The sequence below is a fragment of the Pristis pectinata genome, chromosome 9 (assembly GCF_009764475.1).
Source record: "Pristis pectinata isolate sPriPec2 chromosome 9, sPriPec2.1.pri, whole genome shotgun sequence".
NCBI lineage: Eukaryota > Metazoa > Chordata > Chondrichthyes > Rhinopristiformes > Pristidae > Pristis > Pristis pectinata.
Genome location: NC_067413.1, coordinates 24,369,082 through 24,382,754, shown reverse-complemented (window position 1 = coordinate 24,382,754; position 13,673 = coordinate 24,369,082). Strand labels below are relative to the sequence as shown.

Genomic DNA, 13,673 nt, shown 5'->3' with positions numbered 1-13,673 from the left:
TGGTTGGGTGAGACTAGAACTAGAGGACCTAGGATTAGGATGAAAGGTGAAATATATAAGAGGAATCTGTGGGGAGATTTCTTCACTCAGAAAGTGGTGCAAGTTTGGAACAAACTGCCAATGGAAGTGGTAGATGCGGGTTCAATTGTAACACTTAAGAGAAGTTTGGATAGGTACATAGATAGGAGGGGTTTGGAGGGATATGGTGCAGGTAGATGGGACTAAGTAGAAGATCAGGTTGGCATGGACTACATGGGCCGAAGGGCCTGTTTCTGTGCTGTAGTACTCTATAAGGAATTCTTTATATTCTGTGCAGCCAATGATGCCACACTTACAAAATATTTGTTTCATTTCCTTATTCTGTGATGTAGTTTCTCCTAAGTTAATCCAACTGGGACCCACATTACCTCATGTTGATCTTCTTTTCTTTCCACATATCTAGAGAAATTCCCACTAGCTGCATTTGCATTTCTCACTAACCCACACTCATGTTCTACATTCCTTTCTCTGATCAGTGCCTTCATACTGCTTTGATAAATTCTGAAAATTTCACCAATTCAAACTGTCTGAAGAAGTTGGGGAAATTGAAACCAATGCATCACCTATCTCACTAGTCCTTCCTTTTAAGACCCAAGAATGAAGTCCATCAGGACCCAGTGACTTGTCAGCATGCAGTTCAAACATCTTGCTCGGCACCACTTGTAATTCTCCTGATTTTTTTTCTCTCTTTTCCAGAAATGTCACTTATATCTCCTGGAGTCAAGAATGGTTCAAAATACTTGTTTAATTCATCTGCCATGCCCTTGTTTTCCATTATTCCCTAGATTCACTTTCTGTAGGATCAATGCTTACTTTGTTAATTCTTTTTTTTAAATATTGAGAGAAACACTTAGAATCTTTTCTTATATTTGTGGCTAGCTTTATCTTGCACTCTCATAATTTTCCTTCTTTACCAATCTTTTAGTCATCCATTGCTGTTTTTTTTAATATTCTGTCCACTCTCTCGCCTGCTATCCATCTTCTGAATACAACTGTAAAATATTGTTGTGCTGAATCCCACTACCTTTTTGTTGCTGGTGCTGTTGTCACCAATCTTTACCGTTTTTTGTATCTTTCCCAATCTGTAGTTTTTGCCTTTTTTGTCTGTTCTTTTTAATGTTGATCCTTGCTGCTTTAATTCACTGAAATAGTTTTATTTCATTTTGGATAGCAGGTGGAGTATAGGAATCAAGTTGCAGCTGTATAAAACTTTGGTTAGATTGCACTTGGAGTATCGTGTGCAGTTCTGGTCACCCCATTACAGGAAGGATGTACAGAAGAGGTTTACCTGGATTAGCTTTAAGGAGAGGTTGGACAAACTTGGATTATTTTCTCTGATGTATTGCAGGCTGAGGGGAGACCTGATAGAAGTGTATAAAATGATGAGAGGCATAGATAGGATAGGCGGTCAGAATCTTTCTTGCAGGATAGAAATGTCGAATACCAGTGGACATAGCTTTAAGGTGAGGGGAGAAAGTTTAAAGGGGATGTGGGGGAAAATTTTTACAGAGTGGTTGGTGCCTGGGTCACACTGCCAGGGGTGGTAGTCGAAGCAGATACCATTGTGGTGTTCAAAACGCTCTTGGACAGACACGTGAATACGGAAGGAATGGAGGGGTGTGGATCAGGTGCAGCCTGAAGGTCTTAGTTTAATTTGGCATCATGCTCAGCACAGATATTGTGGGTTGAAGGCACTATTCCTGTGTTGTAGTGTTCTATGTTCCAAGTAGAGCTTTTTCCCTTTAGCAGTGCAGCCTGGTTATCTACATTAAATGCTCTTTTGAACACCTTCAACAGATTTCCTGTTGTTTCACCCAGTTACAGATTCTCCTAGTTTACTGTGAATAGTTTCTATTCTATTACATGGAAGTCAACCCTGCCTCAGATGTTCCCAATTGTATGATGATTACCATTAGATAAATATTCTCCCTTCATCATTCTTCTAATTAACTTTGGTTTATTACTCATTAATAAATCTAATATGGTCTACACCTTGTTGTCTGTGCAGAAAATAATGCTGAACACATGAGAAATTCACTGTCTTTTTAAAGTAAGCTAGACTTGTTTGTCCCAATGGATTAAGGCAGATTTTCTGAATGGACACACAACAGAATGCAGATGCTGGAATCTTGAGCAAAAAGTAAACTGCTAGAACTCAGTGGGTCAAGCAGCATCTGTGAAGGCAAAGGGATGGTCAACGTTTCAGGTTGAGAATTGTATTAGGACAGTCATGGATTTCTACTGTGGTCACTTCTGTTCACTGAGCACGTGAATGGTTTGGCTACATGCCAAGTAGGAACAGTTGTTAACATTTGGAGACGATAACAAAATAGTTTTTTTTTAAACAAGTCTGTGGTAACTTCCAAAGGAACTTTGATTAGACTGGAGAGCAAGTTTAAAAAGTGAAAGATGCAATTTGTTGCAATTAAGTTGTAAGGAGATGCATTTTTGCAGGAAAGAAACAGTAGTAATCACAGTTTGAATGGAAGGTGGCTCAGTCGTGTAGATGAAATAATAATTTGAGCCAATGGTTCATGAGCCAGTTAATATAAAAGCTAATTGAATTTTCGATTTTATCACAACAAGGATGACTTCAGAAGTGATACAGCAGAGCTTTATTAGGAATGCTTAATGTAAGGGAATATAAATATGAAAGCTCAAAAGTTGATGGTATAATATTAATACATAATGGGAATTAGTATGGAATGTTTAAAATGATGAAAGTGTAGAACAGGATAAATGGAAACTGTTTATAATGGTGTTAGTATCTTTGATATAAGGGGGGAATAAAAATTAAATGTGAGATTTTGAATAGAGCACAGAATAAAATTTTATATATGCACTCACACAGTTCAGATGCTGTACAATTTACTTTGAGTTGGTAGCCAAGACAAACTCAGTAAGCATTCAATATTGGATTAGAAAGGTAGAAAGTGAGAACAAGAAGGTATGGTTAATCGACATGGTTGCATGTTCTGCATATACTGGTCAGATATTTAATTTAATTTCCTAACTTTTTTCATTCTGTATGTTTTGCTGCTATTGTATTTTGTGACAGATTTTTAATGCCTTAGTGGTAAAATATGCTAAATTCAGTTGACATAAGCTTTTACTTGCAAGTGAACAGATGGGGAGCCAGTTTTGCAACACCTTAGTCATTGATGACTCCAGTCAAGCAAACACTCTATCTTCTGTAATTAAATTGCACTCCTTCAGTTTTAGGTGTAGACAGGTTGTCGTGTACCAAAGTAATTTTGTGTTGCTTGCAGAGTCCTACTTCTAACCCGTGGTTTGAGTAAAATGCACAATACATTAGCAGTGCAGTTGGAATGAGCTATGTTGAGCAAAACTAGTGGTGGACATTCATTTGTGTGCACAAACAACAAAGGATTATTGGACATGAGCTCTTGCCCTAATTACTGACCTTTTGCTCAAATTAAAGGTAATTGTTGGCCTTATTAATCTTAGTTCAGATACTTTCTTGTGATCATCCAGTTAGAAGACTGTCACTGTAGGGGATACAAATCTCTTTCACATTTTATTACAACATTGAAGGAGGTCACTCAAGTCTATGCCAGCTCTCATAAGCAACCAAATCAGTCGTATTCTCCCTGCAACCTATTCTCTGACGTGCATCAATTGCATCATGTATTTTGAGTACCTATTCTTAGATTCGAGCATATTCGAGAATAAATCTTCCTTCTACTCTGATCCAAAGATATTCCTCAGCATGCATCCTTTATACTCGTATAAAGGATGGATGCTGAGTACCTATCCTTAACATTAGAATGTGCATTTTCCAGAAAGAACTATGGCTATCTTTTTCCCTTCTCCCCTACCCACAACTTACCTTTTGTTTGAGAAATTAGGCATGGCTATATGCATCTGTGAGTATTGGATGATCACAGGCTCAAGCATTTGCTGAATTTCTGTCCATCTCAAAGGCCTCCCTGCATTTGCTGTTGAAGCTTATCTATCAATAATGAGTGAGGCAAAGTCATTTTCTGTTGCTTGCAGAGTCCCACTTCTAACCCATTCAAAGAAATATATTAGAATTGCTGTTGGAATGAGCTATGTTGGACAGAATGAGGAGAAATAGAGGTGTACATCTTTGTGTGTGCACATGATCAAAGGCATTATTGGAAAAAATCAGCAGCTTTGGGAGATGACAAAATCGTAACGGAAAGAAAAATTGACGAAAATTAAAAAATCAGCAGGTGCTGGAAATCTGAAATAAAAATAGAAAATGCTGGAAAAGCTCAACAGGTCAGGCAGCATCTGTGGAAAGAGAAACAGTCAATATTTATGGGTCTGCAATCCTTCCTAAGAACTTTTTATTTAAGAAAAATTAAGCATGTTATCAGTACGTATTAAGATATTAGGTTTCAGCCATGATCCAGTGACAATATTCTTGCCATCTGTTTTAAAAGTTGTGAGATCAAGCTCAACTCCAAAGCACAGAATCTAGGTTGGCGTCTACTATAGCATTGAGGAAATGCCACTGTCTACATTAGAATTTTTTGATTAAAAATGTTAAACAGAGGGCCTTTCTGCCCTCTTAATCTGGTTGTAGAAGTCTAAAGGTGCTGTTTTGAGACAGAGCAGTGGTAGAATTACCCCGGTATCCTGTCTAGTACTTATTTCTCAATCAGCATCACTAAAATAGATTATCTGATCATTATCACTTTGCTATCGGTGGACCATGGTGTGCACAAATTGACTGTTGCACTTCCTACATTGCATGTGTGCATTACAAAGTGAAGAGGTTACCTTTGTCAACCTGAGTGCTCTTTCTCCATTTTGAGCAGTATTGGGTCAGGGATTCCCACAAATTAGTGAGGATACTGCATGTCCTCAAGGAGGCTTTGAGAATGTAATTGTATTGTTTCCTCTATCCACCTGGTAATCTCTTGCTGTAACAGAGTTTGGAGTGTATTTTGGGGGTTCAGTTTTGGTCACGTGAATGAGATGGACTGCCAATCAACATATAATCAAAATACACCGTGCAGTAGTGTACAAATGCAATAAGTCTGTAATCTGCCTACACTGTCCAGTAGATTAAAATTCTTTATGCCCTCTATAGCTATTTTCTGTCTAAGAAAGAAGCAGATGTGCAGAATATGATTTTGCACACTTCACCTTTGTGCATGATTCTGGTGTTGTTACCTTGTTTGTGTCTAATTTAATGCATCTGATTTTTGAAATACGGCATTTTAATTCTGGAAATCTATTAATTGAGCAAAAGGACAGGGTCTGGGGGCTTGACTGTGGCTGTGGGGAAGTTGAAAAATGCAAATTATCCCATTTGCTTTCAGAAGTAAACCCCCTGAAGGGAAATAGGGTTCATGATTGACAAGCGTGGATGCCTTGTGAAGGGGGAGGCTATTTTTCAAAGCTAGGAAAGTAGCAATGAGATGGGTGGGAGGGAAGAAAGATCGCAGGTAGTAAGGAAAGTAGACGGAGACAGTTTGCATGGGTTAGTGTGTATGGTGTAAGGTAGATGTGTGGATTGTGTGGACAGTCCCAATTGTAGAAGAGATTCTCAATCACAGTGGGTAAGTAGTGTGTATCGGACAGGGAGGTGAATTCATTGGAATTCAGGGTGCCCAGATTGTGGGGGTCCTGACCTTTTGGGAGTTAAAAGTCAACCCTTCTGTTTTCTTCTTTTGTTCAAGCAGTCAGATCGGAAACTGATTTTGACAGTGGTGACCTCTACCTACCCAGCAGCCTAACCAAGACTTTCACTCATTGGCACATTGCAAGGTCAGTTAATTCAACTTCTTATTGCTCTGCCATGTAGCAGCATGGTTTTATTTTCCATATTTGCATGATGAAGTGATTAATCTAAAGTGTAATATTGGATGACGAATTTTCCTCTGAAGTGAGAATTCAATCCAAATTTTCATCGATTTGTCATGAAAACCAAATAAAACTGCAGATGATGGAATCTGAAACATAAACAGAAATGTTGGAAGAACTCAGCCAGTCAAGCAGCATCTTTGAAAGGAGAAACAAGTCAGTGTTTCAGGTCAGCAACCCTTCCTCAGAACTGGGAAGAGAGTGGAGGGTTTTAAGTTTTCAAAGCAGAGCTGGGGGGAGATGTGGGGCGCAAGACAAAAGACCATATGGAGATCAATTTGTCATGCCTCATTCACATTAAGTTGGAAGGCAGATCTGTGACTGCAACTGAAAATGAGCTGGTGGGCATAGCTGCTTTTTTCACAGTTACTGATGCTATGACAAACCCCTTCTAGGTGTAACCAACACCTTAAATATTGGAATAATGTAAACAAGTTTATTCCCATAAGATTCTGTTCAGGTGAACTTTGGTTACTGGAGTCAAATATTTTCCCACCATTTGAGGAAAGTATCAAGATAAGTGTAGCCATCCAGCCATTCAAGCCTTTACATGATCTGTGCCTTAACCTCCGTCAACTGGCTTTACTCCATACTTTTTGATATTGTTTCCTGAAAAAACATATCCATCTCAGTCTCAAACATTTCAACGGATCCTACTTTACAATTCTTTTGCTAATGTGCTTCAGATTTCTGCACCCCTTATGAAGATCTGCTTCTTAATTTCTGTTCTGAATGTTCACCCTCCAATTTTAAGCATGGTCTCATGCTCCAGATTACATAACAGAAGAATCCTATCAAACTTTCATTTCAATTCTCTTAAACACTTCCAGTAGTTCAACGTTCTAAAATTGAGTATGTAACTATTGTTTATTCACTCATGCTTCATAAATTAAATCATTTAGTCCCAAAGACCTATTTTTCTTTCTTGACGTACAGTACCCAAAAATGAATACTTGCAGATGCAGTTTGTAAAATTGAAGCAGAGGTTTCTCCTGTTTGTATTTGAGATTAAGTCACTCTTTTTGTATGTGTCTGCTAGCTTTTTGAAAAGCACTGGGTCAGGTTCAGTGATAGAATCATAAGAGTTACAGCACAGAAACAGGCCCTGTGTCCCATCAGCTATCAATACGCACTTTCATACTAAATCTACCCTAACCCATGTTGTTATCCCAATATTCCCATCAACTATCCCCAGATTCTACCATTCACTACACACCAGGAACAATTTACAGTGGCCAATTAACCTACCAACCCACACATTTTTCAAATCTTGGAGGAAACCCCACAATAACGAGGAGGACATGCAAATCCCACACAGACAGCACTCCAGCTCAGGATTGAACCCGGATTGTTGAAGCTGTGAGGCAGCAGCTGTACAAGCTGTGAGGCAGCAGCTGTACTAGCTGTGCTCTTAGCTGCCCCAAGTTTCTTAACTAGATTGCGTTAAATATATATTGCTTTAGGATTAATTGTACCTGGCATTGTTTTGGTAAAGTCTATAATTAAACACGGTGTCCTGGATCTCAGAGGCCTGGGCCATGCAAAACTAAGATTCAGGATACTGGCCATAATTCTCACTATGACAAGTTAATAATTGAGCCATACATTTGTGCAGGAGGTGCCTATAGGAAACAAGGGACTTCCGTAAGGGCAAAAATGTTAACAGAGCCTAGGAGTAGACCAGATGTCCAATCAAATATAAGCGATCCAGTTCTAGCCTCATTATTAAGAGTTTCATTCATGTTATCACTATCTATTCCCTCATAAGTATTTTTTTAAAGTATGAGTTGTAACGTTGAATAATAGTTCAGCGTTGTGTAGGATTCTGATTGTCAACTGCAGGTCCTCCAACCACTGGAGCATAAAACTTCTTAAAAGTTCAGAGATGATTGTGTTTGTGACGTTTTATGGACAATTGTATCCGCAAAATAATTCTTGCAATTTTGGATGCCATCACAATTTCCTATTCCAAAACTTCTTTAAGCCCATTGTGCATTATTTCAATCATGAATCTTGGGCAGGCAATCTTCTCCCAGACCAAAGTCAACCTCCTTTAGAGGGGCCAGAATGATCCTGTACTCCCTGTGTACAACTGTCAGTGGCAACATCATGTGATTTTTTTTTTATTATTCTCTCCCTTTCCTCCTTCCCCCTCCCCTCTGTGATCCTAGTGCATCAGAAGTTGTTTGACCTAAGATTTTTTTAATTTATGAAATATGTGCATTATTGGCAAGGCCAGCATTTATTGTCTATTCCTATATGCCCCTGAGAAGGTCAGCCACTTTCCTGAGCCAGAACAGCCCAGTTATTTTGGATATAGATTTCCAGGTATTATTGGATTTTTGATTCCTCATTTTTTTTCATTGTGCTGCAGATGGGGCCTGACTGCATCACTCAAGTTATATTTTACTATTGAGGTTTCCCCATTTATTTCAAATTGGTTCTATTGCCTGTATTAAATTAACATTGAATATAAAAATTAGATTCCATTTTTCTATAATGTAACCAAATGTTCTGTGCCTACAGCCGTGCCGTGCAGCGCAGCTTGGCTATAATCAGACAGGCCAAGCAGAAAAAATCCAAGAAGAAGGAATACTGTATGTACTACAACAGGTTTGGCAAGTGCAACCGAGGTGACAATTGTCCCTACATACACGATCCAGAAAAAGTTGCAGTATGTACAAGGTGTGTATCTATATTCATGAATTTAATTTTTGCTAATCATTATTGGGTGAAATTTATTCTACTCATTGATGCGTTAAATTATTTTTTAAAAAGCAACTAGGAAATATACAGAGAGCATTAAGCAGAGCGCAGGAGGAAAAACACACACTTTTTTAGAACTTGCACATTTCTGATTCAAAAGGATGCCACTGAAATCCCAATGGTGACTCACCTCTCCAAATTGACTTGGAAACAGTGTTATATGTTGAAATATATCGGTTGTCATCGCAATAGTAGCTCTCAGTATGTATTCCATTTTATCAGTACTTTTCCGAGTCAACTTGATTTCATTTTATTTCTCTCTTCACTGTTTACCTACCTTAGGATCTATGTCTAAAAAACTGCTCGTTCTTGGTGTTTTCGACCTTCCGTCTCATTTCATCATACTCATCCCCACTGCCTTACTTTATTCCTTTAATCCTTCTCTCCACGTAAACTCCCTACCCAATATCTATGCCCTTGTTAAACTTAAATTCTTATGAGGTTTCACTGCTCTCAACATCTTAGTTTTAAATAGGCATCCCTAATCACTTCACTGTCCTGTTCCCTGGTACTTTCTGCACCTCCCTCACAAAGCTACGTTCTCCACTATCTGTCGAAAGAAATTCTCTCTCAGTTCATTTACAGCTGCACGTCCTAAATCTTGATCACTTAGCCTTTGTTTACTACAAAGTTTGAGCAGATCAGTAGCTACAGAATCATTCACCATCTGAATCTTGGTGACATGTTTGACCCCAACATAAACATCACACTAAATATCCGAGCCTTCGCCAAGACCATCTCCTTGCATTTTGGTAATATCACCTGGTCCTGCCCTTGCCACAGGTCATCTGCTGTTGAAACCCCTCTCTTTTAACTCTAGAGTTAACAGTTCTAGGACATTCCTGACAGGCCTTCCTCGTTCAACCCTTTGCAGCTAAGTGTAGTTAAAAGACCACTCCTTTGAATCTGTCAAAGTAGTCACTTTAGGACATTAGAAACCTGAAGGCCCCCTGGCGGATTTTAATCTTCACTTTCTTCTTGATAGATTCCTACGTGGAACTTGTAAGAAAACTGATGGGACATGTCCATTCTCACACAAAGTTTCAAAAGACAAGGTAGTGCCTTTTCCTTTTGTCATTAGTATGAAAAGAAATTATTTGGAATGATTATGACTTTCAAAAAGGTTTGTTTCTTAATGATACATGGATGGTTGAGTTGACACTGTAGATTTGCACCTTTCACATCAAAGTAACCTACTCTGTGCTATGTTAGCCAATCTTTCTTAAGCAATCACAAGAATTGTTTTCAGAATCCTTAAGATAGGGAGGGAGAAAATAAGACAGAGTTACTACTCCTGATCATTGCAAAATGATTCATAGTGATATGTCAGGTGAGAACCAGGTCAGATGTGCCTATGCTGTACCTGCTGCAATGCAATTGGATAATAACCTACTAACTACCCATAATATTAAAGGGGATAGGAACAGTATGGATGTAAAATTGCACAGATTGGAGGTGAAACGTCTTCAAACTGGAGGAAAGTGTTCAGTGGTGTCCATAGAGTTTAACATTAGAACCACTCGTCTTTTTGATATGTGCAAATGACCTAGACCTGGGAGATGACATCATTCCAAAATAAGCAGATACCAAAAACTGGGAAATATTTAAAGAAATAAGGTGGTAAAAGACATCAGGAGGACATGGGTTGGGAAAAAGATGCCTGGCAGGTGAAATTTCACACAAAAGGTATGAAGTGATTTATTTTGTTAGGAAGAATGAGGTTGGAATCTGAAAAGTTACAGTTTTAAAGGTTTGAGGAATAGAAAAGCATAAAATATATGCACATGTATATTGGTTGGTAACTTGACAAGTTGAGAACACCATTGAAACAGCATGCAAAGTCAATAGCTGTATTATAAATATATATTGTATAAAGTAAGTTATGTTTTTATATAAATCCCTCCTTAGAAACCAGCTGGATTGTGTTCAGTTCTGAGCATCCACCTTTGAAAGGATGCAAACAAAATTTACTAGAATGGTACCAGGGATGAGGGAATTCAGTTACACTGAGAGCTTGGAGGAGCTGGTGATATTCCCCTTACAGCAGAGAAGTTTAAGTGAAGGTTTGATTTTTTAAAAAGATTTGATTTTTGTTTTAGAAAAGGTTTTCAAAATAATGAATATTTTAATAGAGTAGATGAGGAGAAATTGTTTTTGATGACAACATTGGAATTCAAAGGACATTGTTTTATGGTGACTGATAAAAGAATCGGGTGACATGGGGAAAAAGATTTGTTATACTGCTTTGTTTTGATTGGGAGTGCAATATCCGAAAGGGAAACAGATTCAATAATAACTTTCAACAGAGAATTGGATAACTAGAAGTGGATAGAGCAAAAGGAATAAAGATAACTGTTGGCACAGGCATAATGGGGTGCATCATTTTATGACTCTGTTTGTGCATGGATCAACCATAAAACAAGCTACTTGAAGACAATTATTGCTCTTGGCATTATAGTGAATACATGTTGGCACCTTATGGAAAGGAGGAAAGAAAATTGACAAGAGGCTTGGAAAGTAATTGTTTCTTAATTGATATGAATCCCAAAATGATCCATCACTTAGGTAATAAACTTACTGATATTGATTCATTCTGGTCAGTTTTCATGAGGTAATTATAATTATTTTTGAGAATTGCGGTAAAGAGTGACTCTCTTGGACATCAGCCTCCGTTGATCATTGCAGTAATTGTTGTTGTCCTGCAATGTTTATGAAAAGCAAAGGACTGAAGTAAAATATTCTCCAGATATAAGTGTATTTCCATGTGTAATGTAATAGATAACTATGTTAACTGTGCATGTGAAGTTATCTTTATCAACAACTCCAGTGTTATCTACTGTTCTTAAGCAATCCCAAATAAACAATTGTGTTTCCATTGCCAAATTTCTTTCTGCTTTTCTAGGAAGTGCTAAGACCCATTATTGAATGGAAAGTTATCAGCTAGATTTTGTTCTTCTATCAACCAATGTGCAGTGTATAATTATACACATTTATATTTACTTTCTCTCCCTTTTACAAGCTCTTTCTCATATATTCTGTATCATGTGCACTTGTGCATTCTCCCACAATCCTTATCACATTTATTCTTGCGCTAACACATTAATACTATTCTATTGTCTCTTATTTGATTACTCAAAAAGTCATTAAAAAATAGGATAAAGAGTAGACCATATAACCCCTTGAACCTGCTAAGCCATTCTGTAAAATCGTAATTGATCTGATCTTGGCCTCAATTCTGTTCTTCAGATTTCCCCCACTGCCATTCTCCTCTCTTCTCTTCTTTACATACTCTTGCTCACGTGATGTTTCGCACTCTATTTTCACACAGTTGTACTCCCATCTTTATTTACACTCTTTCATATAATTATGTACGTGTTCTATCAAAAGTTACTGAATATTGATCAGACCAGGAAATAGAGCTGAATTTTCCCACCGAAACTAAGAGTAACAAAGCCAGCAGCAGTGTATTTGATAACTAATCAAATTCTCCAAGCAATGAGGCTAAATGACAAATTTTGGACTATTCTGATTCATAGGTGTGCAATGTGACTCACATTACAATAACAACCTCATTTAAACCCCTGATTATAAAATGTAAGTGTAACCTGAGGAAGTTAAATGTCATCTTGACCGGCCTTGACTAAGCTGCACTTGACAGCACTGTCTCTTATCATGTTTAAATTGTTTGCTTTTTTTCTCCTCATTCCTGAAGCAGTAATCACATTTACTTCTGAATCGATTGACAGTGATCCCTAAAGCAGACATGTATAATAGGCCATACAAATATCAAAGACATCTGAAGAAGAACTGGCATTGATATCGAACCTCTTGTTATCTGAATGTCCTAAAGCACTTTAAAACCAATAGTTGCCTTTTAAATATCTTTCTATTGCCCCACGGGTAAATGTTTCTTGCTGCTGTTGGTTGAAAGCGAATCCCAATAGGATGAACAATAAACAAAGGTTTTGCCAGTAATGTACTGAAGAATTATTTTCTTATATCACTGTGCAGTAAAAAAAAATGAAGTGAATCTTCCAAATAGCAAAGATAAAATGATTTTACAAAGATAATATTGAGCTGGAGCAGTTTATAAGATGAAGATAATCACAAAACATTTTTGGTGAGGATGTTCCAAGATTTTGACAAAAATGAAGGGATCCAAAAGCAAAGTATTACCGATGCTTGAAATGTGAATTAAAACAAAATGCTGAAAATGTTCAGCAAGTTAGGTAGCATTTGTGGGGAGAGAAACAATGAAGGAATGATGATATATATGACCAAGTTTAGTTGTGTAACATGGAGGGAAACCTAATGGTTGCTATGCACCCATTGCCTCTTAGTGGTGGTGCTGGTCAGAAGTTTGTCAGGTGTTACTGAAGAAACTTTAGTGAGATGCTACAGTCCATCCAGAAGACAATGCACACACCAGCTGTGATCTGCCTGTGGTGGAGGGAATAAGCATCTAAACTTGTAAATAGGATGTAATCAACTGAACTTTTGTATCTTTGGCGGTGTCAGAGTTCTTGTGTCATTTGGACTGTTTCCATTCAGTAAAGAGAAGAGTATTTCATTACACTCCTAACCTGTGCTTTGTATGTGGTAAATAAGCTTCAAAGGATCATAAGGTAAATTATTTACCAGAGAATACCCTCAGATTTTAATAGGTATAAAATTTGGTTAATTCTTAAGATAGCCATTGCAAGCCAGATATTATACAAGCCAGAACTGGACTGCTTCATAATTTGGAGGATTTCAAATGCAGTTGAATGCTAAAAGATGACACTTAATTAGCCAAGACAGTCTACATTTTCCTTCCTAACTTTCATGACTCTCTATTCCCATCTCTTCCCCTTGCAGTGCAGCAAGATCGTAAAAGAAAAATGGGAGACTTTGAGTACCTTCCGTGTGATTAAAAGCACTCTGTTTAAATAGCAGCAGCTAGCCCCAGTTCTGAAAAAGCTGGTATCTGTTTGCAAACTACATCACCGGCATGTTTGATTTATTACTTA

General features: G+C 37.8%; 1 protein-coding gene across 2 annotated transcripts in view; it reads left to right on the top strand.

Annotated features, from left to right (window-relative positions):
• zc3h3 (zinc finger CCCH-type containing 3) overlaps positions 1-13,673 on the top strand; it is a 205,114-nt gene that overhangs the window by 110,407 nt on the left and 81,034 nt on the right. The window contains exons 6-8 of one of the 2 annotated variants that reach the window (XM_052023588.1): positions 5,715-5,802; positions 8,425-8,583; positions 9,650-9,719. In XM_052023588.1, coding sequence (XP_051879548.1) covers positions 5,715-5,802; positions 8,425-8,583; positions 9,650-9,719 — 317 coding nt within the window. The remainder of the gene's footprint in view (positions 1-5,714; positions 5,803-8,424; positions 8,584-9,649; positions 9,720-13,673) is intronic. The other variant, XM_052023589.1, reaches the window with a different exon arrangement.